The 27,793-nt window shown below is 31.3% G+C and overlaps 7 protein-coding genes and 4 pseudogenes across 11 annotated transcripts, besides 1 other annotated feature; 2 read left to right on the top strand and 9 right to left on the bottom strand.

Annotated features, from left to right (window-relative positions):
• Positions 1-911: 911 nt before the first annotated feature.
• Positions 912-16,566: a mobile genetic element.
• Positions 1,871-2,329, bottom strand: TVAGG3_0797190 (repellent protein 1 family; the record flags this gene model as incomplete). Its single annotated transcript, XM_051247191.1, has 1 exon — positions 1,871-2,329. The coding sequence occupies one exon, from the start codon at positions 2,327-2,329 to the stop codon at positions 1,871-1,873; it is 459 nt and encodes a 152-aa protein (XP_051082666.1).
• On the bottom strand, positions 3,413-3,932 carry TVAGG3_0797180 (uncharacterized protein; the record flags this gene model as incomplete). Its single annotated transcript, XM_051247190.1, has 1 exon — positions 3,413-3,932. A coding segment is annotated over one exon (520 nt), but the record flags the coding sequence as incomplete, so codon positions are not given.
• On the bottom strand, positions 3,960-4,394 carry TVAGG3_0797170 (uncharacterized protein; the record flags this gene model as incomplete). The annotated part of the gene is made up of 1 exon (XM_001298955.2): positions 3,960-4,394. One exon carries the CDS (start codon positions 4,392-4,394, stop codon positions 3,960-3,962), a length of 435 nt encoding a protein of 144 aa, XP_001298956.2.
• Positions 4,536-4,700, top strand: TVAGG3_0797160 (uncharacterized protein; the record flags this gene model as incomplete). The annotated part of the gene is made up of 1 exon (XM_001298954.2): positions 4,536-4,700. A coding segment is annotated over one exon (165 nt), but the record flags the coding sequence as incomplete, so codon positions are not given.
• On the top strand, positions 4,866-5,579 carry TVAGG3_0797150 (annotated as a pseudogene). Its single transcript has one exon. A coding segment is annotated over exon 1 (714 nt).
• TVAGG3_0797140 lies at positions 5,685-6,243 on the bottom strand (annotated as a pseudogene). The gene has a single exon. A coding segment is annotated over exon 1 (559 nt).
• On the bottom strand, positions 6,274-7,944 carry TVAGG3_0797130 (annotated as a pseudogene). Its single transcript has one exon. A coding segment is annotated over exon 1 (1,671 nt).
• TVAGG3_0797120 (KilA, N-terminal/APSES-type HTH, DNA-binding family) lies at positions 11,528-11,964 on the bottom strand (the record flags this gene model as incomplete). Its single annotated transcript, XM_051247189.1, has 1 exon — positions 11,528-11,964. A coding segment is annotated over one exon (437 nt), but the record flags the coding sequence as incomplete, so codon positions are not given.
• Positions 13,139-13,801, bottom strand: TVAGG3_0797110 (uncharacterized protein; the record flags this gene model as incomplete). Its single annotated transcript, XM_051247188.1, has 1 exon — positions 13,139-13,801. The coding sequence occupies one exon, from the start codon at positions 13,799-13,801 to the stop codon at positions 13,139-13,141; it is 663 nt and encodes a 220-aa protein (XP_051082663.1).
• TVAGG3_0797100 (integrase core domain containing protein family) lies at positions 14,037-14,588 on the bottom strand (the record flags this gene model as incomplete). Its single annotated transcript, XM_051247187.1, has 1 exon — positions 14,037-14,588. One exon carries the CDS (start codon positions 14,586-14,588, stop codon positions 14,037-14,039), a length of 552 nt encoding a protein of 183 aa, XP_051082662.1.
• Positions 15,174-15,867, bottom strand: TVAGG3_0797090 (annotated as a pseudogene). Its single transcript has one exon. A coding segment is annotated over exon 1 (694 nt).
• Positions 16,567-27,793: the final 11,227 nt, after the last annotated feature.

Genomic DNA, 27,793 nt, shown 5'->3' with positions numbered 1-27,793 from the left:
CTAATGATTTTACGGTAAAATCACGGAAAGTCCCGGAAGAATATATGTGCCTATATGAAATTATACAAAAATGAATCAAACGCATTTTAAAAGATTGTTCTTGTATTATAAATGCTATTCGCAGATTTATTAGTTGAAGAAAATTACCAAATTTTTGCCGATTTACAAAAAATGATTTACAAAGCATATTTTTATAAGGCTTTAAAAATCTTTAAAATGTGACCGGTGACGGAAATCCATGGTAACCAACCGCGGTTCCCGTTTGGAATGCCATACGATTGTGTATCTAAAATAATATCATTATCCTTATTCTGTTTTTTCCAAAATTCTTTTAAATATCTTTTTTTGTTAGATTACTTTATACTTTTTACTTTTATTTTTTAATTTCAAAAAAAATTTGGTGATTGTTCTATTCTGTTACAATGTGCATTATCATATTCTAATGAATTATTCATTACATACATTTAAAAAAACTTGTTAAAAATGAAATTAAAAAATTATGTTTATTATTACGCTGTGAATGTGTCAACAGCGGTCATGCCTGTATCTGTATCCCATATTTGCCACAACCTTTCTGTATCTGCATTTGTGTATTTCGGTTTCAGCTGATACATTTGATTTGGCGTGTAATTTGTTCCAGTTAATGGATTAATTGGGAGATCTTCATGCGGTGTGTTATTATTGTACTCCCAAATAAAGGCAGGAATAGCCTGAATGCTTTGGCAGCGCTCCAATGTCGGCCAGAATCTCTCAATCTTCCCATTTTGGTAGGGAGAATGAGAGTCTGTATGCCGCCATTGGACGCCCCAAAGATCAAGTAGATCTTGAAAGGCGCCCCTATTTTCTGAACCGTTGTCGGTCCAGAAACAATAAGGGGCGCCAAATTCAATGAAGGCGGAAGCCGCAACGTTAGTTAGTATACAAGTCTTGGGTACGGAGGCACTGCGCGCTTCCTTACCCAATACTTGTGAATTTGACACTTTACAAAACCGTTAACGTATATTTTGCAACACAAACGACAACACTAACTTAACCTTAAATATTTACAAAGCCGCCAACCACTTCACTAACGAACTCACTAATGTAAAAAATAAACGTTCTCACTATCGTTCTCACTAACGACTTCACTAATGTTCTCATAAATTTTCCTCAATATCTTCATCATCAGTGTTAACCCTATTGTAGTCATACTTGAAGCCATAAACTTTCTCTAACTTCTTAACGTACAATTTACATAACTTACCTTCGTCATCATATGGTTTAATGATATAACTATTTCTATCTTTATACACAGTCAATGAAAAGTCAACTGGTCTCGGATGTATTTGAAAGAACATGTTATGCTCAGGAAGGAAGAATAAATGTTTAAATGTATGTTTGTTATATTTTTCGATTTGTATGAGTTGCTTTTGTTCTGTCATTTACATCCAAATAAAAATTTTCAGTAAAATAAAAAATAAACTTAAAAATTAATGATATCACCACCCTCACACGTATGAAAACATAGCACAAAAATAAATTTAGGTGAAGTGGTGAGATCTCACCTCTTTTTTCACCTGTTTTTTCACCCTGTTGAATTCATTGCTTTATAACTCTCTTCCTTTCTCCAACTCTTCTAACTTCTTCTTAAGTTCAGCAATGTTGTCCTCATGAAGTTTAATCTTTCTCAAAATTCCTTCTTTATCTAATGGTTGCTTTATCTTTCTAAACTGAACTCTACCATCCTTCATTTGATGAACGTAAAAACCTTCTGGAATAGTTCCTGATTTAATGTATTCTACCAAAAACTTTTGTTTCATTGCTTCAGTGACTTTATTTGTCATTTCAATCAAATAAAAATTTTAATATTAAATAAAAATAACGTTATTTTTCAGTAAGGAAACGCAGGAGTTTTACGATTTATTTGAGGAGTAGGTTCTGGTTTAAATGTTGGAGTCGGTTTAGGAGTTGACTTTTGAACAGGAGTTTGTACTTCCATAGGTTCAGGAGTCATTGAAGGTTTTGCTTGTGAAGGCGTTGGTTTTGGCGAAGGTGTTGGAGTTTGTTTAACTTCAACTACTTCAGTATTATTTACAACATTTGCTTTATTTCTTTTCAACATCATAACTGCTCCTGCTGTAGCTAGCAAACCTAGTGGGAGACCATATCTTATATAAGGACTTGACCAAATGCTATTTTTGACAGGAGCTGGTGGAACACCTAACCTTGGTGAGACTGCTCTTTGCCATTGTGCAGCTCGTAAGAAATATTCAATAGGTGCTCCATAATCGTTTGGTAAAGTTTGTTTCATAGATGGTGAAGGTTCACGAGAGCTTGATGAAGAACTCATTTATAAGCTTTAAAAATAAACGTTCATCCTTTATTCCTCACTGTCGTCCGTAGCTAAGTTATAGTCATCTAATCTTATTATTGGGATTCCATTAGCACGCACCTGAATGGCAAAGCAACAATCCCTCATAAATCCAATAAGTGGCTTTGGTACATTTTCAGTTGCTAGTTCAATAGGTCCTTTAACAGACAATTTGTATGTTATTGGAGCAGTAGATGTTTGACCTTGCTGGAAGCAAAAGTCCACTTTGTTGGAAAACCACATAAGAAATGTGTGTTGTCATAGCTATCCCATTTATGTTCCACACTACCATCATCCACCAATGACCTCATAACATCTTCATTAAATCCTATCATATCATTGTTTGTATTGCAAGCGTTCGCAACCATTTCATAAAATACAGGTCCATATGATTTTTCAGGTTCTGCAGGCATATTTCCATAAGCTCCCATGGAAAGCTGAAGATATTTAAACTTAGGGTTCTCAAAATTAACATAATAGTTGTCTTTCTTTCTAAATAGTGCCCAAATACTTTTAACATTAATAGGCGTATAAGCTGCTGTAAATGTTGCACTTGAACTATCTGTATTCTTTGAGAATGAACCGTCCATAGGAATCCAATCCATAACTTTAACAGGAAAACATAAAGCCTCGTTTGTATAATGTTCTACAAGTTCTGTATAAATGTTAGGGTCTAAAGAGAATGACTTTGGATGAATGAAACATTCATTAAAATCCATCTTTGTTCGAAATAGTTGCTGGGTTACAGTTGTAATAGTAACTGTTCCACTAGCTTCTACTGCCTTCGTTATCATAGTGAATGGTTCATTCCATGGAACAAATTTATTTGTCGGTGGATTTGAATCTGAAGCAAATGCAACTTTAAGAGTTGGATTGAAAGCAATGATATCATTTACAGATATAGATGTGCATTGTAAGGCGTCGCTACTGAACTTTACTTTAAGCTGAATGTTTCCTGCAAAAGCTGGAATAAATCGAATAGCTTCTAATGGAAGGAATCTTCTAACAGGAATTCTTAAACGAAGCTTAAAATCAAATGATTTCCTGCTGTAATTGGACCACTAACAATTTGTCCTGTTCTGCATGTTCCCGAATGACTCCATACATCTTCATGTCGAGTCTTTGAGAAAACATCTACTTTCTTTATTTGTTCGGTAGTTTGTGAGTTTGAAGTTATATATGCTTCTTCTCTTGCGTTGTCTTGAGAATATACGATACGACCATTTGCAAGGATTTGATATCCAGCAACTGCATAGAAAGCGTCATCGAAACCAATCCAAAATCCTGGTGGGTTTGTTTTATTGGAACCTGAACCAATTTCTTTATCTACAATAAATTGACCTTCCATTTTATACGTAATGAATGTATTGTAAAGGTCCAACATATTTTCACCAGGAGGTGAGAGATTGAATGTTACCCATGTGTTATCTTTAGCAGTTCCAGGTTGTGATGGAATCTTTGCGTCAGAATATTTTCTATTAGTGTCACCAATTTGAACTGCATTGTCTATGATATCGAAATATGAGCGAATCTGATGAATATGCTCTGCTGGAGTAAATTCGTTTAGCTGTTCGTTCTGCATGTATTTACTTCAGATAAAAATATCTATTTACTTCATTATTCTCACTCTTCTTCTTGGCATTCGTGGTGGAAGTTGTTTCTTGACATTTTCAATGAACTGTACATTCTCTTTTGTCTCAACTTCTTTCACTGGCGGGTCAGGGTTCTTTGACTCGGTTTGTTTTTCAATGAAATTCACGAACTTTGCAATAAGCTCTTGGTTCGTTATTGAAAGTACATCTGGCTTCTTTTCTTCTGGTTCTATTGACTTTTCAGTTTGAACAGAAGGTTTTATATGGGCTTCGTGGACTTCACCCTTGCCATACACCTTAATGTTGTCGCTTTCTGCATTCGCTAATGGAACCTTTCTTTTTCTTACGTATATTTTACCATCTTTACTCTGACTTACGTAATAGAAAGGATGTTGTATTCCTCTTGCGTCATTTAATATAATAGACTCTCGCTCTGATTTTGACAAGCTCATTTTACATCGGTTAAAGTTTTAATTTTGTTTTTTATCTGCAGTCAAATGACTCAGACAAGCCCTACGGACAAGACCCAAGGGGTCATAGATGTTGAAGCATTGAAGAAAGAAATTCGTGAGCAAATTTTATCCGAACTGAAGGAACAAAAACAAGAACAAAAGCCAGAGAGACCAAAGAGAAAACTTAGTGAAAAACAACTTGCTGCATTAGCTGCTGGAAGACAAAAGAACCCACGTTTGCTGGCGAAGAAAGCTAGAGAAGAAGCTGAAGCAAAAGCTAAAGAAGCTGAAGCAAAGAAAGAGTAAATGGTTTATTTTTATCCGAATTAAATGTATAGACAAATACCTTTATCTGTTGCGTTCAGTAGTGAAAACCCTGACGTCAAAATAAAGGGGAACAGAGTAACGTTTAAGTTTCCAACAGACTGGATTGTGAACATAAATGAAGAGAAGTACATTGGCATAACATCTATGTATATAACACGTGCTTTCAGAAAGGTTGACTTTATACTTCAAGTCGAGATAGAAAATGACGAACAGTCTTTAAGCGCCCAAAACATTCACATATACAAATACTTTAAAGACGATACAACATTGCAACAATGTATGATTTCATTTAATGAGATGTTCGAGAAAAAGTTCAACATTGAAGTACAAACTTTACAGCCTTTACGTGAGTTTCTTGCACAACTGAAAGAAGAAGGTAGTCAGCCACAACTTATAGACTTTCATTATGAATTTAATGAAAATGAAGATGGAACACATGACTGTCAGTTTGTTGTATTCTCACCATTCAATGAAGTCTAAAGAGAAAGAAAATCCATTACGTATAAGATTTCAAATCTCTGAACCAATGATGATTTCAAGAATGTTTTCAATTATGATGCAATGCTTCCGAGGAAAAATGAATTTTCAAAGATTGTAACACCTGGCATTTGGGATAGAAAGCAAGCTATATTATATTCAAACTTAAGTAAGGGAGTTGAAAATGAGTTCATTGGTCATACAAGAACTTCACCACTTCCAAATCCTAAATACTATAAATTAACTGGCTTCAATCGTGAGTTTTGGATAGACATGTTCTCCACTCATGACCATAACTGCCCAGTGTTCTTACCTCCAGACCATAAGGACTGTCTCTACATTGAAGCACAACTCTTAAACTCTACCATCGCAGTATTGTAAATGACCACATGGGCTTCGCCCTTGCCGCTAGCGGCTTATTTTTATCATGAATGGTCTCACTGCTGACAAAAATAAATGACCTCATTATTTTTCTCATTCATGTTCTCAGAACTTAAGCTTTCTTATGAATGAAGTCTTAGTCTGAATAGAAAAGTTAAACTTCTCTTCAAAGCAAGGTTGACATGACTTACATAAGTCAAATCCAATCTCTTGACCATCATGAAGTGCTTTATATAACTTCATTAAACTGAACTCAGAGTCTTTGTCATATGTTCCTTGCGGAACCATTAAACCTTTATCTTCATCATAGAAACACTGAACAGAGTCAGGAAACATTTCATTAGCGGTTAAAGCAATAACATCTTGCTTCACGCCTTTCATTCTGCAGTGAAATGCAACTTCATTTAAATCATTCGTGAGTAAGTCTATGTAAGTCTTCTTTCCACAAAATATTGACTTGTATGCTAAACTTTGTTTATCTTTTGTGATTTCTGCAAAGTCGCTATGAAATTGACCAAGGTTTTTACCAATGAGAACTCTTCCATAACGTTTCTCAAACTCTTCAGCTAAACGAGGGATATCTTCATTGTAGAGATGCATACTGTCGTATCGCTATAAAAGATGTCCATTCCTAAGTCTCAGCAGTACAGAATACTTCACACATTATTCTCTTCGACATAGATAGAATTTAACACCAAGTGGACAGAAGTTAAAGTGTCTGCAAATGCTTTTCGTTAGCTTGAAAATAGTTTTATCTGAACCATCCAAACCTTCGAACTTCACTATATGGTTGTAGTTTCTGATGGCATATCTTATAGCATCTTTGTCATCTACTATGGTTATTTTTGACTCAATAGGAGATAGAATAGTTTTGCCATAAATACTGTTCAGAATGAGCTTTATATTTTCTTGCAAAGGATTTCCTTCTTTCTTATACTTTAACCTTAACTCAAACAACTTCTTTACTTCATCTCTTATTCTAATATCTCTGTTTCCATCGTAATAGTATCCTTGCAACACTTCACATTTGACACCTTGATATTTTATGAGGTCTTGTAATGTTATATGGTCAACATACATTAAACAGCAAGTGTTTGAACTTCTGGGAACGTTAAGTTCTGGATTTAGTTCAGGGTCACAAACTATTAAAGGAAAGTGTCTATGTATTCCAATCTCTGTTATCTTAATGAGAACAAAGAAGCCAGACATAAACTTTTCACCAATGGGTTCCTTTTGGTCGTCATCGAATAAATGTCTCATGAGATACTCTGTGCTTAACATTTCTTCTTCAATACTTTGGAATACCTTCTAAAGTATAAAGTCTTGCTATAGCTGATGGATATAATGAAACAGCGTCGAAGTCAGCAATGAGTTTCTTTTCGCTCTTTTGTTTCATGTTATCTGACAGCATACATCTTCCACCTTGAATACAGCGTGAAATAAATTCTCTTGGTTTATTTGAGAGGTCATATAAATTTCCATTCGGGAAGTACACTCTGTTCTCAAATAATTTGTTAGCAATTGAACAAATACTAACGTAGTCATAAACGTTTAAATCAAATTCTTTCAATATGTCATTGCGGAACTTAACAAAACCTTCTCTTAAAATTCTTACATCTTGTTTGCAATAGAATGTACTATATTTTTCTAAGTCGAAGTGGTTTCATCTATTCTGCAACCTTTGATGGAATCTATGTTTTTCATGAATGTATCGCATCCTGGATAAACTTACATGCTTCAGAAATGACACCAGTTCTGTTGTCATTTGCTAACAAAACACTGCTGTAGTAGTTGTATGGAAATACTTCTTTCGGTCCTGTTTGTAAGTTAAACATAGCAGGAAATAGTTTAAGCTTCTTATTTATAACACTGTAAGAGTCTTTTATAATAATTGCCCTTCCTTTATATAAGCCAGTTATTTGCATTGTTCGTGAACCTTTAATGATGGGAGTTCCTTTCACTTCTGTCATGTGTCTTAAGATGAAGTTTATATCATAACTGAGGTTATGGAAATATATTAAACTCTTGTCAGGAAGTCGCTCCAAAAATTCTGTTGCACAGTTCTGACCCCAAATGCTTTCACTCACTGAACCATCTTCACTGTCATAACAGATGTTAAAAGCTTTATGAAAGCCATCGTACTACACTCAAAGTCAGCAAAGAAAACGTGCTCAGGAATGAACTTGCACTTATTTTTATTTACTTCTTTTGACTCGGCTTTCTTCTTCAGTTGTACACAATACTTTGGAGCATATGTCAAATCTTTAAATGGTGCAAGGTTCTGTTTATATAAGTCAGTCGTATATGTGAAAAGTTCTCCATAAGAAATAGGTTCGAAATATTTGCACTCCCACAATGTTTTCATAACATCCATAACGGTGTTGTTCTATCATAACGAACTACATATTTATCTTCTCTCTTTGTATAAATCTTCATTTGTTTCTCAATGTTCATTCCACCACACTCCTTCAAGATTTCTATATAGTTGCGAATGAAATATGTTGTCATTGGTAATCTTTCATTTAGCATGTAGTGGTCTTCAACAAGAAGTAAGTCAATAGTTCGAACAGTTTCACATTCTTTTGGTATGTATCTCTTTATTTCATTATGTCTTGAGTCATTGAAATAACCAATGGTAACATTAAATGCTATACCTGTTGCGTCAGAAATTTCTTGTACTTTACTTTGAGGAAAGTCTCTAACACGAATGACTTCTCTCATGTGGTCAATAGTTTCTTCATTTACTCCAGCCTGAATGCAAGCATAAACGAAACAATTGTCTTCTGTCATAAGTGTTGCAGTTCTTTTGTTCATTCATTCATTGAAGATTTAGCGTTCAAGATTTATAGGTAATGTGCAAAGATACTTCCAGAACTGACCGCTTCTCTTCTTATAAAACTTCTTTTCACCATTATCTTTCCAAAAGCTTTCTATAAGTGCTGGGTTTCCTGTTTGCTTAAGAGCTTCCAAAATGGCTTTCTGGTCATTTGTCAGTGTGCTTTCATCTCTATATGGTCTCTTTTTTGGTTTGCCTTTCTTTACATCTGACATCGTTAAGCCTTCATATTCTGTTAAATCATACATCTTTATTTCAGTAAGATTCTTTATGTTTGTCAAGAAGAAGTCATAGTGCATTTCAACAATACCTGCAGCATTTGCTTCTATCTCTGATATAAAGTTCTCCTTCAAGAGCTGATGTAGTAATGTTCCAATATTATTGAGGTTTAACGTAGAACATTCATACTTTCCACCAAGTTTATAACATACCATCCATCTCTGTTGGGAGTTTATTTTAATCTTCTCTAAGAGTCTCATGAAAACCTTACCGAAATGTTTGTGTAAGTAGTCTCTGTTTGGTTCATCTAAAGCTTCGATGTTAAAGTCAATGAGTCTATTGCCTGACTTCACATTTCTCTTCCTATTCTCTTCATCTTTCTTTAACCATCTCTCACCTTCTTTTGGTTTGTCGTCAATGGAACGAATGACATCGTTAGCTTTGCGAACTTGTTCTATAGCACTTTTAACATCTCTCTTCTCTGTTGTTTCAGTGTGTCGTCTCTTCTTCTTGTTTCACCAACGTTTGCATTTGTTATGTCAAACATTTCTCTTCTTACTTCATGAGGTACTGAACGTCTATGATATAAGTCAATAGCAACGTCATTTAAAGGAAATGCTATTGCATGGACTTCGTCCTCGCCGCGTTGCGGCTTTATGAACTCATGAATTCTATCATAACTTATTGCACCATTATAGTCATTGAGGATGTCAGCGAGTGCCTTTTTGTTTGTTGCGTAATGTTTTGCAACATCTATGTTAGCTTCTGTAAGAAGTTGTTTTATTTCCGAGTGTTCTAACTTAGACAACTTCCGATACATCTTTAGTAGGAAATAAAAAATATTTTTTGAAAAAATTAGATTAGATTTTTTTAAGTTATTTTTCAAAATAATTTAATATTTTTATTTTAATGAAACACATGCAAGATTGCAAGTTCTTTTCATACAATGCTCTCGCTACTGCCATCAAGAATGAGTTCAATAATGCTTCAAATGTTAATGTTATCTTTAACAAGAAGTTTGTGAAAGAATCTAAGTTTGGTCAGTATGTCAGACCATTAGCTATCGTCATTGACCGCAAACGTTATACTTCACAAGAGTTAGCAGTAGTTTTGAAACAAAAGAGTTTCTTCGTGAATGTCAAAGATACTCATTATACTGTTATAAAGAACTCTAATATTGACTTCTTCAGTATTGTTTTAAATCTTTCCGAACAGAAAGAATATAAGAATGGTGAAACATCTGTGAAATATTATCCTTCATCTCTGAAGACAATAACGAACAAAGATGTTATACAGAAATTCTTACCAAAGGTTGAAGAAGCTTCTATTGACATTGACGAAGGAAGTGAAATGGTTGAAGAAATAGACCCTGAAGCTATTTAAGCAAAAATATATTTTTGAAGAACTGAAGGTGTCACCACGTCACCATGTGCTACCAGGTTAATTAACTTCTTTTAAAAATGATGACAACATGACATTTTGACAACAGTCCAGGAAATAAATTTTATCGTTAATGTTTACGTTAATGTTTTTCATTAAATTTTGTCAAAGTGCAAATCTTCACTTCGTCAAAAAGTTAATGTTTTTCATTAAATTTTGTCAAAGTGCAAATCTTCACTTCGTCAAAAAGTTAATGTTTTTCATTAAATTTTGTCAAAGTGCAAATCTTCACTTCGTCAAAAAGTTAATGTTTTTCATTAAATTTTGTCAAAGTGCAAATCTTCACTTCGTCAAAAAGTTAATGTTTTTCATTAAATTTTGTCAAAGTGCAAATCTTCACTTCGTCAAAAAGTTAATGTTTTTCATTAAATTTTGTCAAAGTGCAAATCTTCACTTCGTCAAAAAGTTAATGTTTTTCATTAAATTTTGTCAAAGTGCAAATCTTCACTTCGTCAAAAAGTTAATGTTTTTCATTAAATTTTGTCAAAGTGCAAATCTTCACTTCGTCAAAAAGTTAATGTTTTTCATTAAATTTTGTCAAAGTGCAAATCTTCACTTCGTCAAAAAGTTAATGTTTTTCATTAAATTTTGTCAAAGTGCAAATCTTCACTTCGTCAAAAAGTTAATGTTTTTCATTAAATTTTGTCAAAGTGCAAATCTTCACTTCGTCAAAAAGTTAATGTTTTTCATTAAATTTTGTCAAAGTGCAAATCTTCACTTCGTCAAAAAGTTAATGTTTTTCATTAAATTTTGTCAAAGTGCAAATCTTCACTTCGTCAAAAAGTTAATGTTTTTCATTAAATTTTGTCAAAGTGCAAATCTTCACTTCGTCAAAAAGTTAATGTTTTTGGTTAGTCTTCATATCGATATTTTACAACAATTCCCCAATGTATAAACTTTTCATACGCTTTTTCATAAGCTTTGTATGTCTTCAGAAATTTTGCATAATCTTTTACATGTTGTTCGTTCTCTTCTTCTGTCATGAGTTCCGAATATTCTAAATTCATGTTCTTTCATATGAGATAAAATTTTATAAAAAAAATAAAATTAGCTTAGATTTTTTTATTCTTCCTCTTTGAAGTTATCGAAATATTCTGTTATTTTTTCCTTCAGTAATGGTAAGTCTTCTTTGAATGTAAGTATTGTGCAACCTTTGATGTCATAGTGTGTTTGAGGAAGATTATTTTTGACAATTTCCTTTATTTGCTCATTCGGTGTCATTGAAATCGGTAAGTTTTCACGATAGAACCAATTTCTGTCAGATTTGTAAATCTTAGCTAAGTCATAAAAGCTCTTGTTGTTTCTTCTGACTAAATGTAACATAACCATATCTTTATCTTCTTCTTTCTCCATCTCTTCAGTATATATCATATACTTATAACTCTTTTCCTTTCCTTTTGGTACTGAACGTGGTATTCTTTTCTGTATGCTTTTGTCTTTGGATTCAATGACTTCATCTTTTGCTTGAAGTTTCTTTTCCATCTCTCCACGTTCTGCTTTATATAGTTCATCTAACATCATGAAAATATAACAAGCATAACGAGGTGAAGCCCACATTGCTACAGCATTTACTAAAAGTCTATGAACATAATAACCTTTCAAACCAGGAGCCAAATTCTTGCGATTTTCGTACGGAATCTCTTCCCTCGGTTTTCCGAGGGAAGCAATCATATGAGGAAATTCTTCTAAAAGTTCTTTTGTCTGTTGGTTTTCAAACCAATGATATGCTTGCTTTGTAGAAAGAAGAGCATTCATTATACTTTGCATCTGGTACATGTCATCTTTGACAGAACGAATGAGTCTCAATTGTTTGTTATACTGTATGTATTCATATTCTTCATTTATGGCTTCATGAACTATAACTGTTGTTGTGTTCTCTGATGTTGACATTACTGTCTTTACATACAAAATAAAAAAATAAATAAAAATAAAACTAACTTTATTTTTCTGTGTTAAAGAAATGTTAAAAATTCATGGTTACATATGTGAAAAGAAGTCACGAACAAATGAAGGTCATAAGATTCAGCACATAATTCTGAATTGAATGGTGTGTCATACATGTCAAACCGTCAAGAATTGAAGGAGATACGAGGCTATAAAGATTTTGGATATTTTCTGACACACACCCTGAGGGAAAAGTGACAAAACACGACGATAGAAAAAAGTGACAAAATGAGAGAAAGTTGTCCCCCGACCAAAATGCAATCATGTTGAAAAAGTGACATTTGTAAAGTTGGACGATAGGATTTCCTGAAAAAGTGCAAGACTTGTCTTGAATCAGGACAAGATTTGTCTTGAAAAAATACAAGACTTGTTCTGAAAAAATACAAGACTTGTCTTGAATCAGGACAATTGTTCTCAAATTTGAGAACTTTACAAGAAAAACTGACTAAAAAGTGCAAGTCTTGTTCTGAATCAGGATAAGATTTGTCTTGAAAAAATACAAGACTTGTTCTGAAAAAATACAAGACTTGTCTTGAATCAGGACAAAACTTTACAAAATGTAAGCCTTACATAACCGTTTCTATCGTACATGATATTTAGTTGACATTGTAAACTATCTTCATGTAAAGTATGGCGGTTTGAAACCGTTGGGAACCTTCACTTTTTTGACGAACTTTCCGCAGCAATTTTTAAAATGTGTGAAAACTCAACGGTTTGACACGTGCCATATGTCATTTTACTCAGAATCTCACGAATTCAGCAAAAATAATTTTTAGGGTAGATGGGTATATCTAACCTAATTTCTACCACGAATTCTACCCTCATTATTTATAACCATTTTACATGGTAAACGTTATTTTTGGAATTTTGTGAAAACTCAACGGTTTGACACGTGCCATATGTCATTTTACTCAGAATCTCACGAATTCAGCAAAAATAATTTTTAGGGTAGATGGGTATATCTAACCTAATTTCTACCACGAATTCTACCCTCATTATTTATAACCATTTTACATGGTAAACGTTATTTTTGGAATTTTGTGAAAACTCAACGGTTTGACACGTGCCATATGTCATTTTACTCAGAATCTCACGAATTCAGCAAAAATAAATGGTTCATTTACTCACAATATTTTTGTACAAAACGACCCCAAACTTTTAACTTCTTTTCTGCAGTTTCTAATGCTATCTTAGCGAGTTCATATTCTCTAAATTCTCTCTTTAAATCTTCTTGTTCCCATTGGTCTAGTTCGTATGGAGAATCTCTATAACCATAATATATCTCACGTTCATGTTCTAATTGTTTTTCGCACATTTTTCTAACTTCTTGTTCGAACAAAGGTTTAGCATTCTCTACTGTATCTTCGAGTTCTTCTTCATCTAACTTCTCATGAACTTTCTTGTCTATGGAGTCCATAATTTTTCCAACTGCTATGCAATATTTTGGAGAAGCCCACATTGCTATATAGTTTATAAGTCTTGCGTCTACATACGTTCCTCTAACCTGTTTGATTTCATCAGGAATTCCTGCATGAATTTTGTATAAAAAGCAACCGCCGGAATTCAGACGGTTGCTATATTCTTCACAAAATGCCTTATAATACTCTTCCCAGGACTTATTTTCCAACAACTTTCTAAAGTCTTTCCTAAACTGCTGACACATATTTGTTGCATTTATATAACCATCCTTGTCTCTACGTAAGACTTCAATACCATTATAAGTGCCTTTTGTGAATGTTTCGCCATTAGATTTGTTCGTGAACGTCTGTGCTTCGACTGACATTTCTGTTCTTACATACAAAATAAAAAAATAAATAAAAATAAAACTAACTTTATTTTTTCTATCTTAAGGAAATTCATGAAAATTCATGAGGGTAGAAATGAGGTTAGAAAAGTGGTTAGAAAACGTGTTAGATCTAACATTCTAACATAAATAAAGTTTATGTTAAAATAAATGGTACCATTAATAATTTCATGACTGTTCTCGTTCATGTCTGATTTACATCCAACGAAAAAGTTTAGAAGAATTTTCTTATTCTTTCTGGCTTATTTTTGTCTTTCCAGTACTCCCGCTCTAATGGACCCAGATGAGTTGGTTTAGATTCTCTCAAGTTCTTAGATGGTATAACATCTTCAACGCCTCCTTCATATCTTACTTTATAAGTGTCATCGTTTATGTTATAGCCAAGTATTTCAATAACCACTCCTCGCTTTGCTTCGTCAATGGTTTCAGCAAGTTTGCCATTACTACTTTCGACTAATTTATGACGAGGATAAAACGCAATAGAGTCGTCGGCAGCTTTTATAAGATATCCATTACCTTGCGTAGAGTCTACGATATAATAATTTCTACTTAACCTTAAACGTTTCTTTGTCAACGGTTTGTCGTCAAGAACTACACGAACTTTTGTACCAGGAATGAGGGTAAATTGTGTTGAATTTCTGATATTTTGTGTTTGACTTCGTTTCTTTTGTATATACTTTTCTTCTTGTTGTTGTGTCATTGAATTTGGTGTATGTCCTGTTGTAGAATGTGTTGAGGAATTATATACTTCGAGAAAATGTTTCATTGTTTCTTCGGTAAAGTCTCGCTCTTGTTTAAATCTCTGAGAGTCCTTATGAAGCGGTTTATGATGCCGAGTATGTTATGGTTATGGTCTTCAGTAGTGTAGTGAGTTATGTTATGCTTAATGAGAAATTCTGTGATTTCATTGCTGAGGTATGCACTGTCTTGGTCTGATGTTAAAGTACTTGGGTTTATGTTCTGCTACAAACTTTTGTAAAACTCTTAACACTTCAGTTTTTATTTTTTCATTGGATATGCATATGCTTTACGAGTGTTAACATTAATAAAGATGAGGAATGGTTTTATGTTCCTTTTCTGCTTTGAATGAGAGTGTCAAATTGGTATGCGTCAGGAGCGTTGGAGTAAATTGGTAAAAAGTAGTCGTAAGGGTTTATTTTTGTTTGATGTACAACATTTTTGTCAAAGAACCTTTTCACTTCAGCTCTGTTAGTAAATCCCAACTTTTTTGCAGCTTCATTGAACTTCTTAAATGACCTCCATGGATGTTGTTCGAACTTCTTTCAAGCTCATTTATGTAAAGTTAAATTTAGTAATTTCATGCTGTTCGCTCTTTTGGAGCTCAGGACTTTCAGGCCGTTCTAACCCATGCATAAACCGTCATATAAGGTGGCATATAGTCTGCTCCACTTCCCTGTTGGATTTGTTTGAAAGTATGGACATGATTTCTCCTGTGTTCAGTTTGTCGAAAAGTCTTTTTTTGCTGAATGGTTATATATCTGGAGATAAAACGTCATTGCCAGCTTTATATTCTGAGTTGTATAATGGATGGTCTCGTAATGAGTGGCTATGGTCGCCAGAAAAGTTTGTAGTTCCTGTATGAGTGTGGCGTGGAAGGTTTGCTTCTTTAATTTTCTTTGAACCACCCGTTTGCTTTGAAGAGTTAGCACAGTATAAGATTTTGTCTACAATCTGTGCATGTACCAAAAACCTAAAACTGTTTCTGGATTTGTTGAGTTCATTGACGTATAAATAGAACCAATGGGATATAATGTTTGAAGTATTTTCTGTCTTTAATGTTTGAAGCTCTGTTTTGTCTGCTTTCTTATCTAACATTGTTGGTAGTTCATATGCTTCAAAGTTTCTGGCATGATCTTCGATATTCCTGCAACTCTTATCTAAATTGTTAAGAGTATCTTTACGCTTGTACTTGGATTTTCTAATGGTGCACTTGAACCAAGGTCAAAGTTCAATATTATGTCGTCTGCTCTAACAGTAGTGAAGGATTTATGTGTATGGTTCTTGTCAGCTTTCTTATCTAACATTGTTGGTAGTTCATATGCTTCAAAGTTTCTGGCATGATCTTCGATATTCCTGCAACTCTTATCTAAATTGTTAAGAGTATCTTTTACGCTTGTACTTGGATTTTCTAATGGTGCACTTGAACCAAGGTCAAAGTTCAATATTATGTCGTCTGCTCTAACAGTAGTGAAGGATTTATGTGTATGGTTCTTGTCAGCTTTACTGTCTAATGTAGCTTGAAGTTCATTTATATCGGAGATGTTGTGTTTATGAGATTTCAAAACTTTGTTCATTGCTTCGAGTTCATCTTTGTCAGCTTTACTTTTAATAGCATCTTCAAACGTTATTTTTGACTTAACTCTCAAAGTAAATCTTGGTTCAACTAATACACCGTTAACAGAGAAAGTAGAGGCATAAATTTCATCGTTATAACCAAATGCTTCTGGTGCTTTACCCGTGTCATACTGTACAGTACAGCGTATATCATAACCTTTAGCACGAATGTATTTATATCTTCTTTCATTAACATTTTTTGTCTTCGCTTCATCACTTCGTGTTAAATATCCATGGTAGTCCGTTATAATCTGTTCGTCTGAAGTTATATAATGAACGTGGTTTTTATCTGCTTTTTCGGCTAATTTCTCTTCTATCTCATTTATTTCAAGTTCATGCCTACCACCACCTCCCGAAGAAGTATTTTTCTTCAGCTCTTGAAGAACGTCCACTTCGCCATCTTTGGTGTCAATAATGAGACTTTGAGTTAAAACCTTTCCTGTCTTAATGGATGTTTGTAAAACTTCTTCTTCACCGTGTTCGGGGTCATGGTCGTCATCATATCTTGTGAAATCAGAGATGTTGTCATACATTAAGCATATCTGTCTCAAAAGTTCTGCTATTTGAAACTGGAACGAAAGATATACAGAACTTTCATCATCTCCTAAAGTCAAGTCTGCTTTCTTAAGTATTTCTTGAATGTATGCAATGAGAACAGAGTACCTTGGAAAATATTCGAACAATATTTCATTAGCTGTTGGTTTTGGTGGTTCTTCTGGAGTTTCTGTTGGAGTTTCTGCATCTCTTGACTTCAATGCTCTTGCTCTCAAAGACCTAAATGTTAGAGCACCGGGTTTTACAAAGGACTTTATAAATGCTTTATATAGTTCCTGGTAAGTTATTGTTAGCATTAAGTAAGTTCCTTATGCTTCCATCATGTACGTCCATAGCACTATGTAAAAATCTATACTTTTCTTGTAGTCAGCAATAGACTGACTGTGATTTTTTAAAGATTTGTCAATACCTTTAAGCCAATCTTCATGTATGTCTGATACTGAGCCAAGAATATCATTTGCTTCCTTTAGTGTATTTTGTGCTTCTCGTAAAGTATCCAATCCCGTACGTGCATTGTTTGCTATACGTCTTACAGTAATCTATTTGACTCCTTGTTTCTTGCATCCAACCAGATAAAGTTTTAATAGTATCCGAACCATTTGAAATGAAGTTCAAAGCATTTTTAACGTCATCTAAAGCTTCTTCACCAAGTACTGCCCATATCTTTCCGATTTGGTATTGAAGAACTCCATATGAAGCAGCTGTTAAACCAGTATTTATAAGGTCCCATATCCATGATTTAGCAGTTTTTGTAAGGATTCATTTCTAATGAATACGTTAAACATTCAAAATATTCTATAAGTTCTAGTATGGAGATTCAAAGATATAAAGAAAATGGTACAGTAAATAAACGGATTATGGAAATAATTTATAATTAAATGAAAGAAAAGAAAAAAAATAATAAGCTAAAGGTGACTGGAAATGAAAATGAAAATCAGTGTACAGTGTTTTATTTTTTTTCGCTGTGAAACGTTATTCGTCTTTTTTTTAAAAAATTAATTTTTTGTTAGAGATAAGAGCTAAAACCGGTAAACAACTTCTTTATGTCTAGAAAATTCTATCTTGCCTTTTATTTTTTCTCGCTGTGAAACGATTTCGGTCTTTTTTTTAAAATTAATTTTTTGTTAGAGATAAGAGCTAAAACTCGGTAAACAACTTCTTTATGTCTAGAAAATTCTATCTTGCCTTTTATTTTTTTCTCGCTGTGAAACGTATTCGGTCTTTTTTTTAAAAATTAATTTTTTGTAGAGATAAGAGCTAAAACTGGTAAACAACTCTTTATGTCTAGAAAATTCTATCTTGCCTTATTTTTTCTCGCTGTGAAACGTATTCGTCTTTTTTTTAAAAATTAATTTTTTGTTAGAGATAAGAGCTAAAACTCGTAAACAACTTCTTTATGTCTAGAAAATTCTATCTTGCCTTTATTTTTTTTCTCGCTGTGAAACGTATTCGGTCTTTTTTTTAAAAATTAATTTTTGTTTAGAGATAAGAGCTAAAACTCGGTAAACAACTTCTTTATGTCTAGAAAATTCTATCTTGCCTTTTTTTTTTTCTCGCTGGTGAACGTATTCGGTCTTTTTTTTTTAAAAATTAATTTTTGTTAGAGATAAGAGCTAAAACTCGGTAAACAACTTTTTATGTCTAGAAAATTCTATCTTTGCCTTTTATTTTTTTCTCGCTGTGAAACGTATTCGGTCTTTTTTTTTAAAAATTTAATTTTTTGTTAGAGATAAGAGCTAAAACTCGGTAAACAACTTCTTTATGTCTAGAAAATTCTATCTTGCCTTTTATTTTTTCTCGCTGTGAAACGTATTCGGTCTTTTTTTTAAAAAGTAATTTTTGTTAGAGATAAGAGCTAAAACTCGGTAAACAACTTCTTTATGTCTAGAAAATTCTATCTTGCCTTTTATTTTTTCTCGCTGTGAAACGTATTCGGTCTTTTTTTAAAAATTAATTTTTTGTTAGAGATAAGAGCTAAAATCGGTAAACAACTTCTTTATGTCTAGAAAATTCTATCTTGTTATTTTTTTCTCGCTGTGAAACGTATTCGTCTTTTTTTAAAAATTAATTTTTTGTTAGAGATAAGAGCTAAAACTCGTAAACAACTTCTTTATGTCTAGAAAATTCTATCTTGCCTTTTATTTTTTTCTCGCTGTGAAACGTATTCGGTCTTTTTTTAAAAAAATTTTTTGTTAGAGATAAGAGCTAAAACTCGGTAAAAAACTCTTTATGTCTAGAAAATTCTATCTTGCCTTTTATTTTTTTCTCGCTGTGAAACGTATTCGGTCTTTTTTATAAAAATTAATTTTTTGTTAGAGATAAGAGCTAAAACTCGGTAAACAACTTCTTTATGTCTAGAAAATTCTATCTTGCCTTTTATTTTTTTCTCGCTGTTGAACGTATTCGGTCTTTTTTTTAAAAATTAATTTTGTTAGAGATAAGAGCTAAAACTCGGTAAACAACTTCTTTATGTCTAGAAAAATTCTATCTTGCCTTTTATTTTTTTCTCGCTGTTGAAACGTATTCGGTCTTTTTTTTAAAAATTAATTTTTTGTTAGAATAAGAGCTAAAACTCGGTAAACAACTTCTTTATGTCTAGAAAATTCTATCTTGCCTTTTATTTTTTTTTCTCGCTGTGAAACTATTCGGTCTTTTTTTTAAAAAGTAATTTTGTTAGAGATAAGAGCTAAAACTCGGTAAACAATTCTTTTATGTCTAGAAAAATTCTATCTTGCCTTTTATTTTTTTCTCGCTGTGAAACGTATTCGGTCTTTTTTTTAAAATAAATTTTTGTTTAGGAGATAAGAGCTTTAAAACTCGGGTAAACAACTTTTTATGTCTAGAAAATTCTATCTTGCCTTTTATTTTTTTCTCGCTGTGAAACGTATTCGGTCTTTTTTTAAAAAATTAATTTTTTGTTAGGATAAGAGCTAAAACTCGGTAAACAACTTCTTTATGTCTAGAAAATTCTATCTTCCTTTTATTTTTTTCTCGCTTGTGAAAACGTATTCGGTCTTTTTTTAAAAATTAATTTTTTGTTAGAGTAAGAGCTAAAACTCGGTAAACAACTTCTTTATGTCTAGGAAAATTCTATCTTGCCTTTTATTTTTTTCTCGCTGTGAAACGTATTCGGTCTTTTTTTTTAAAAATTATTTTTTGTTAGAGATAAGAGCTAAAACTCGGTAAACAAATTCTTTATGTCTAGAAAATTCTATCTTGCCTTTATTTTTTCTCGCTGTGAAACGTATTCGGTCTTTTTTTTTAAAAATAATTTTTTGTTAGAGAAAGAGCTAAAACTCGGTAAACACTTCTTTATGTCTAGAAAATTCTATCTTGCCTTTTATTTTTTTCTCGCTTGTGAAACGTATTCGGTCTTTTTTTTTTTTAAAAATAATTTTTTGTTAGAGATAAGAGCTAAAACTCCGGTAAACAACTTTCTTTATGTCTAAAAATTCTATCTTGCCTTTTTATTTTTTTCTCGCTGTGAAACGTATTCGGTCTTTTTTTAAAAGTAATTTTTTGTTAGAGATAAGAGCTAAAACTCGGTAAACAACTTCTTTATGTCTAGAAAATTCTATCTTGCCTTTTATTTTTTTCTCTCTGTGAAAACGTATTCGTCTTTTTTTTAAAAATAATTTTTTGTTAGAGATAAGAGCTAAAACTCGGTAAACAACTTCTTTATGTCTAGAAAATTCTATCTTGCCTTTTATTTTTTTCTCGCTGTGGAACGTATTCGGTCTTTTTTTTAAAAAATTAATTTTTTGTTGGAGATAAGAGCTAAAACTCGGTAAACAACTTCTTTATTGTTCTAGAAAATTCTATTTCCTTTTATTTTTTTCTCGCTGTGAAACGTATTGGTCTTTTTTTTAAAAAATTAATTTTTTGTTAGAGATAAGAGCTAAAACTCGTAAACAACTTCTTTATGTCTAGAAAATTCTATCTTGCCTTTTATTTTTTTCTCGCTGTGAAACGTATTCGGTCTTTTTTTAAAAATTAATTTTGTTATGAGATAAGAGCTAAAACTCGGTAAACAACTTCTTTATGTCTTAGAAAATTCTATCTTGCCTTTATTTTTTCTCCGCTGTGAACGTATTCGGTTTTTTTAAAAATTAATTTTGTTAGAGATAAGAGCTAAAACTCGGTAAACACTTCTTTATGTCTAGAAATCTATTCTTGCCTTTTATTTTTTTCTCGCTGTAAAACGTATCGGTCTTTTTTTAAAAATTAATTTTTGTTAGAGATAAGAGCTAAAACTCGTAAACAACTTCTTTATGTCTAGAAAATTCTATCTTGCCTTTTATTTTTTCTCGCTGTGAAACGTATTCGGTCTTTTTTAAAAAATAATTTTTGTTAGAGATAAGAGCTAAAACTCGGTAAACAACTTCTTTATGTCTAGAAAATTCTATTTGCCTTTTATTTTTTCTCGCTGGTGAAACGTATTCGGTCTTTTTTTTAAAAATTAATTTTTTGTTAGAGATAAGAGCTAAAACTCGGGTAAAACAACTTCTTTATGTCTAGAAAATTCTATCTTGCCTTTATTTTTTTCTCGCTGTGAAACGTATTCGGTCTTTTTTTTAAAAAGTTAATTTTTTGTTAGAGATAAGAGCTAAAACTCGTAAAACAACTTCTTTATGTCTAGAAAATTCTATCTTGCCTTTTATTTTTTCTTCGCTGTGAAACGTATTCGGTCTTTTTTTAAAAATTAATTTTTTGTTAGAGATAAGAGCTAAAACTCGGTAAACAACTTCTTTATGTCTAGAAAATTCTATCTTGCCTTTTATTTTTTTCTCTCGCTGTGAAACGTATTCGGTCTTTTTTTTAAAATTATTTTTGTTAGAGATAAAGAGCTAAAAATCGGTAAAACAACTTCTTTATGTCTAGAAAATTCTATCTTGCCTTTTATTTTTTTCTCGCTGTAAACGTATTCGGTCTTTTTTTAAAAAATTAATTTTTTGTTAGAGATAAGAGCTAAAACTCGGTAAACAACTTCTTTATATGTCTAGAAAATCTTATCTTGCCTTTTATTTTTTCTCGCTGTGAAACGTTATTCGGTCTTTTTTTTAAAAAAGTTATTTTTGTTAGAGATAAGAGCTAAAACTCGGTTAAACAACTTCTTTATGTCTAAAAATTCTATCTTGCCTTTTATTTTTTTCTCGCTGTGAAACGTATTCGGTCTTTTTTTTTAAAAATAATTTTTTGTTAGAGATAAGAGCTAAAACTCGGTAAAAAACTTCTTTATGTCTAGAAAATTCTATCTTGCCTTTTATTTTTTTCTCGCTGTGAAACGTATTCGGTCTTTTTTTAAAAATTAATTTTGTTAGAGATAAGAGCTAAAACTCGGTAAACAACTTCTTTATGTCTAGAAAATTCTTCTTGCCTTTTATTTTTTTCTCGCTGTGAAACGTATTCGGTTTTTTTTTAAAATAATTTTTTGTTAGAGATAAGAGCTAAAACTCGGTAAACAACTTCTTTATGTTTAGAAAATTCTATCTTGCCTTTTATTTTTTTCTCGCTGTGAAACGTATTCGGTCTTTTTTTTTAAAAATTAATTTTTGTTAGAGATAAGAGCTAAAACTCGGTAAACAACTTCTTTATGTCTAGAAAATTCTATCTTGCCTTTTATTTTTTTCTCGCTGTGAAACGTATTCGGTCTTTTTTTTAAAAAAGTAATTTTTTGTTAGAGATAAGAGCTAAAACTCGGTAAACAACTTCTTTATGTCTAAAAATTCTATCTTGCCTTTTATTTTTTTCTCGCTGTGAAACGTATTCGTCTTTTTTTTAAAAATTAATTTTTTGTTAGAGATAAGAGCTAAAACTCGGTAAACAACTTCTTTATGTCTAGAAAATTCTATCTTGCCTTTTATTTTTTTCTCGCTGTGAAACGTATTCGGTCTTTTTTTTAAAAATTAATTTTTTGTTAGAGATAAGAGCTAAAACTCGGTAAACAACTTCTTTATGTCTAGAAAATTCTATTCTTGCCTATTTATTTTTTTCTCGCTGTGAAAACGTATTCGGTCTTTTTTTAAAAATTAATTTTTGTTGTAGAGATAAGAGCTAAAACTCGGTAAACAACTTCTTTATGTCTAGAAAATTCTATCTTGCCTTTTATTTTTTTCTGCTGTGAAACGTATTCGGTCTTTTTTTTAAAATAATTTTTTGTTAGAGATAAGAGCTAAAACTCGGTAAACAACTTCTTTTATGTCTAGAAAATTCTATCTTGCCTTTTATTTTTTTCTCGCTGTGAAACGTATTCGGTCTTTTTTTTAAAAATTAATTTTTTGTTAGAGATAAGAGCTAAAACTCGGTAAACAACTTCTTTTATGTCTAGAAAATTCTATCTTGCCTTTTTATTTTTTCTCGCTGTGAAACGTATTCGGTCTTTTTTTTAAAAATTAATTTTTTGTTAGAGATAAGAGCTAAAACTCGGTAAAAACTTCTTTATGTCTAGAAAAATTCTATCTTGCCTTTTATTTTTTTCTCGCTGTGAAACGTATTCGGTCTTTTTTTTAAAAATTAATTTTTGTTAGAGATAAGAGCTAAAACTCGGTAAACAACTTCTTTATGTCTAGAAAATTCTATCTTGCCTTTTATTTTTTTCTCGCTGTGAAACGTATTCGGTCTTTTTTTTAAAAATTAATTTTTTGTTAGAGATAAGAAGCTAAAACTCGGTAAACAACTTCTTTATGTCTAGAAAATTTCTATCTTGCCTTTATTTTTTTTCTCGCTGTGAAACGTATCGGTCTTTTTTTTAAAAATTAATTTTTGTTAAGATAAAGAGCTAAAACTCGGTAAACAACTTCTTTATGTCTAGAAAATTCTATCTTGCCTTTTATTTTTTTTCTCGCTGTGAAAACGTATTCGGTCTTTTTTTAAAAAATTAATTTTTTGTTAGAGATAGAGCTAAAACTCGGTAAACAACTTCTTTATGTCTAGAAAATTCTATCTTGCCTTTTATTTTTTTCTCGCTGTGAAACGTATTCTGTTCTTTTAAAAAATTAATTTTTTGTTAGAGATAGAGCTAAAACTCGGTAAACAAACTTCTTTATGTCTAGAAAATTCTATCTTGCCTTTATTTTTTTTCTCGCTGTGAAACGTATTCGGTCTTTTTTTAAAAAAATTAATTTTGTTAGAGATAGAGCTAAAACTCGGTAAACAACTTCTTTTATGTCTAGAAAATTCTATCTTGCCTTTTATTTTTTTCTCGCTGTGAAACGTATTCGGTTCTTTTTTTAAAAATTAATTTTTGTTAGAGATAAGAGCTAAAACTCGGTAAACAACTTCTTTATGTCTAGAAAATTCTATCTTTCCTTTTATTTTTTTCTCGCTGTGAAACGTATTCGTCTCTTTTTTTAAAAATTAATTTTTGTTAGAGATAAGAGCTAAAACTCGGTAAAACAACTTTTTATGTCTAGAAAATTCTATCTTGCCTTTTATTTTTTTCTCGCTGTGAAACGTATTCGGTCTTTTTTTAAAAAAAATTAATTTTTTGTTAGAGATAAGAGCTAAAACTCGGTAAACAACTTCTTATGTCTAGAAAATTCTATCTTGCCTTTTATTTTTTCTCGCTGTGAAACGTATTCGGTCTTTTTTAAAAATTAATTTTTTGTTAGAGATAAGAGGCTAAACTCGGTAAACAACTTTTTATGTCTAGAAAATTCTATCTTGCCTTTTATTTTTTTCTCGCTGTGAAACGTATTCGGTTTTTTTTAAAAATTAATTTTTTTGTTAGAGATAAGAGCTAAAACTCGGTAAACAACTTCTTTATGTCTAGAAAATTCTATCTTGCCTTTTATTTTTTTTCTCGCTGTGAAACTATTCGGTCTTTTTTTTTTTAAAATAATTTTTTGTTAGAGATAAGAGCTAAAACTCGGTAAACAACTTTTTATGTCTAGAAAATTCTATTCTTGCCTTTTATTTTTTTCTCGCTGTGAACGTATTCGGTCTTTTTTTAAAAAATTAATTTTTTGTTAGAGATAAGAGCTAAAATCGGTAAACAACTTCTTTATGTCTAGAAAATTCTATCTTGCCTTTTATTTTTTTTTCTCGCTGTGAAACGTATTCGGTCTTTTTTTTTAAAAATTAATTTTTTTGTTAGAGATAAGAGCTAAAACTCGGTAAACAACTTCTTTATGTCTAGAAATTCTATCTTGCCTTTTATTTTTTTCTCGCTGTGAAACGTATTCGGTCTTTTTTTAAAAATTAATTTTTGTTAGAGATAAGAGCTAAAACTCGGTAAACAACTTCTTTATGTCTAGAAAATTCTATCTTGCCTTTTATTTTTTCTCGCTGTGAAACGTATTCGGTCTTTTTTTTTAAAAATTAATTTTTTGTTAGAGATAAGAGCTAAAACTCGGTAAACACTTCTTTATGTCTAGAAAATTCTATCTTTCCTTTTATTTTTTTCTCGCTGTGAAACGTATTCGGTTCTTTTTTTAAAAAATTAATTTTTGTTAGAGATAAGAGCTAAACTCGGTAAAACAACTTCTTTATGTCTAGGAAAATTCTATTCTGCCTTTTATTTTTTTCTCGCTGTGAAACGTATTCGGTCTTTTTTTTAAAAATTAATTTTTTGTTAGAGATAAGAGCTAAAACTCGGTAAACAACTTCTTTATGTCTAGAAAATTCTATCTTGCCTTTTATTTTTTTCTCGCTGTGAAACGTATTCGGTCTTTTTTTTAAAAAGTAATTTTTTGTTAGAGATAAGAGCTAAAACTCGGTAAACAACTTCTTTATGTCTAGAAAATTCTATTCTTGCCTTTTATTTTTCTCGCTTGTGAAACGTATTCGGTCTTTTTTTTAAAATTTAATTTTTGTTAGAGATAAGAGCTAAAACTCGGTAAACAACTTCTTTATGTCTAGAAAATTCTATCTTGCCTTTTATTTTTTTCTCGCTGTGAAACGTATTCGGTCTTTTTTTTTAAAAAGTATTTTTTGTTAGAGATAAGAGCTAAAACTCGGTAAACAACTTCTTTATGTCTAGAAAATTCTATCTTGCCTTTTATTTTTTCTCGCTGTGAAACGTATTCGGTCTTTTTTTTAAAAATTAATTTTTTGTTTAGAGATAAGAGCTAAAACTCGGTAAACAACTTCTTTTGTCTAGAAAATTCTATCTTGCCTTTATTTTTTTCTCGCTGTGAAACTATTCGGTCTTTTTTTTAAAAATATTTTTTGTTAGAGATAAGAGCTAAAACTCGGTAAACAACTTCTTTATGTCTAGAAATTCTATCTTGCCTTTATTTTTTCTCGCTGTGAAACGTATTCGGTCTTTTTTTTAAAAATTAATTTTTTGTTAGAGATAGAGGCTAAAAACTCGGTAAACAACTTCTTTATGTCTAGAAAATTCTATCTTGCCTTTTATTTTTTCTCGCTGTGAAACGTATTCGGTCTTTTTTTTAAAATTAATTTTTTGTTAGGATAAGAGCTAAAACTCGGTAAACACTTCTTTATGTCTAGAAAATTCTATCTTGCCTTTTATTTTTTTCTCGCTGTGAAACGTATTCGCGTCTTTTTTTTTTTAAAATAATTTTTGTTAGAGATAAGAGCTAAAAACTCGGTAAACAACTTCTTTATGTCTAGAAAATTCTATCTTGCCTTTTATTTTTTCTCGCTGTGAAACGTATTCGGTCTTTTTTTAAAAATTAATTTTTTGTTAGAGTAAGAGCTAAAACTCGGTAAACAAATTCTTTATGTCTAGAAAATTCTATCTTGCCTTTTATTTTTTTCTCGCTGTGAAACGTATTCGGTCTTTTTTTTTAAAAATTAATTTTTTGTTAGAGATAAGAGCTAAAACTCGGTAAACAACTTCTTTATGTCTAGAAAATTCTATCTTTGCCTTTATTTTTTTCTCGCGTGTGAAACGTATTCGGTCTTTTTTTTAAAAATAATTTTTTGTTAGAGATAAGAGCTAAAACTCGGTAAAAAACTTCTTATGTCTAGAAAATTCTATCTTGCCTTTTATTTTTTTTCTCGCTTGGAAACGTATTCGGTCTTTTTTTTTAAAAATAATTTTTTGTTAGAGATAAGAGCTAAAACTCGGTAAACAACTTCTTTATGTCTAGAAAATTCTATCTTGCCTTTTATTTTTTTCTCGCTGTTGAAACGTATTCGGTCTTTTTTTAAAAATTAATTTTTGTTAGAGATAAGAGCTAAAACTCGGTAAACAACTTCTTTATGTCTAGAAAATTCTATCTTGCCTTTTATTTTTTTTCTCGCTGTGAAACGTATTCGGTCTTTTTTTTAAAAATTAATTTTTTGTTAGAGATAAGAGCTAAAACTCGGTAAACAACTTCTTTATGTCTAGAAAATTCTATTTGCCTTTTATTTTTTTCTTCGCTGTGAAACGTATTCGGTCTTTTTTTAAAAATTATTTTTGTTAGAGATAAGAGCTAAAACTCGGTAAACAACTTCTTATGTCTAGAAAATTCTATCTTGCCTTTTATTTTTTTCTCGCCTTTGTGAAAAGTATGTCGGTCTTTTTTTAAAAATTAATTTTTTGTTAGAGATAAAGAGCTAAAACTCGGTAAACAACTTCTTTTGTCTAGAAAATCATTCTTTATTTTTCTGCTGCTTTGAACGTAGTACTTTTTTTTCCATTTTTTTTAAAAATTAATTTTTTGTTAGAGATAAGAGCTAAAACTCGGTAAACAACTTCTTTATGTCTAGAAAATTCTATCTTGCCTTTTATTTTTTTCTCGCTGTGAAACGTATTCGTCTTTTTTTTAAAAATTAATTTTTTGTTAGAGATAAGAGCTAAAACTCGGTAAACAACTTCTTTATGTCTAGAAAATTCTATCTTGCCTTTTATTTTTTCTCGCTGTGAAACGTATTCGGTCTTTTTTTTAAAATTAATTTTTGTTAGAGATAAGAGCTAAAACTCGGTAAACAACTTCTTTATGTCTAGAAAATTCTATCTTGCCTTTTATTTTTTTCTCGCTGTGAAACGTATTCGGTCTTTTTTTAAAAATTAATTTTTTGTTAGAGATGAGCTAAAACTCGGTAAACAACTTCTTTATGTCTAGAAAATTCTATCTTGCCTTTTATTTTTTTCTCGCTGTGAAACGT

The sequence above is a fragment of the Trichomonas vaginalis genome, chromosome VI (assembly GCF_026262505.1).
Source record: "Trichomonas vaginalis G3 chromosome VI, whole genome shotgun sequence".
NCBI lineage: Eukaryota > Parabasalia > Trichomonadida > Trichomonadidae > Trichomonas > Trichomonas vaginalis.
The sequence above is the reverse complement of the archived record's forward strand: the minus strand, read 5'-3'. Positions and strand labels throughout refer to the sequence as shown.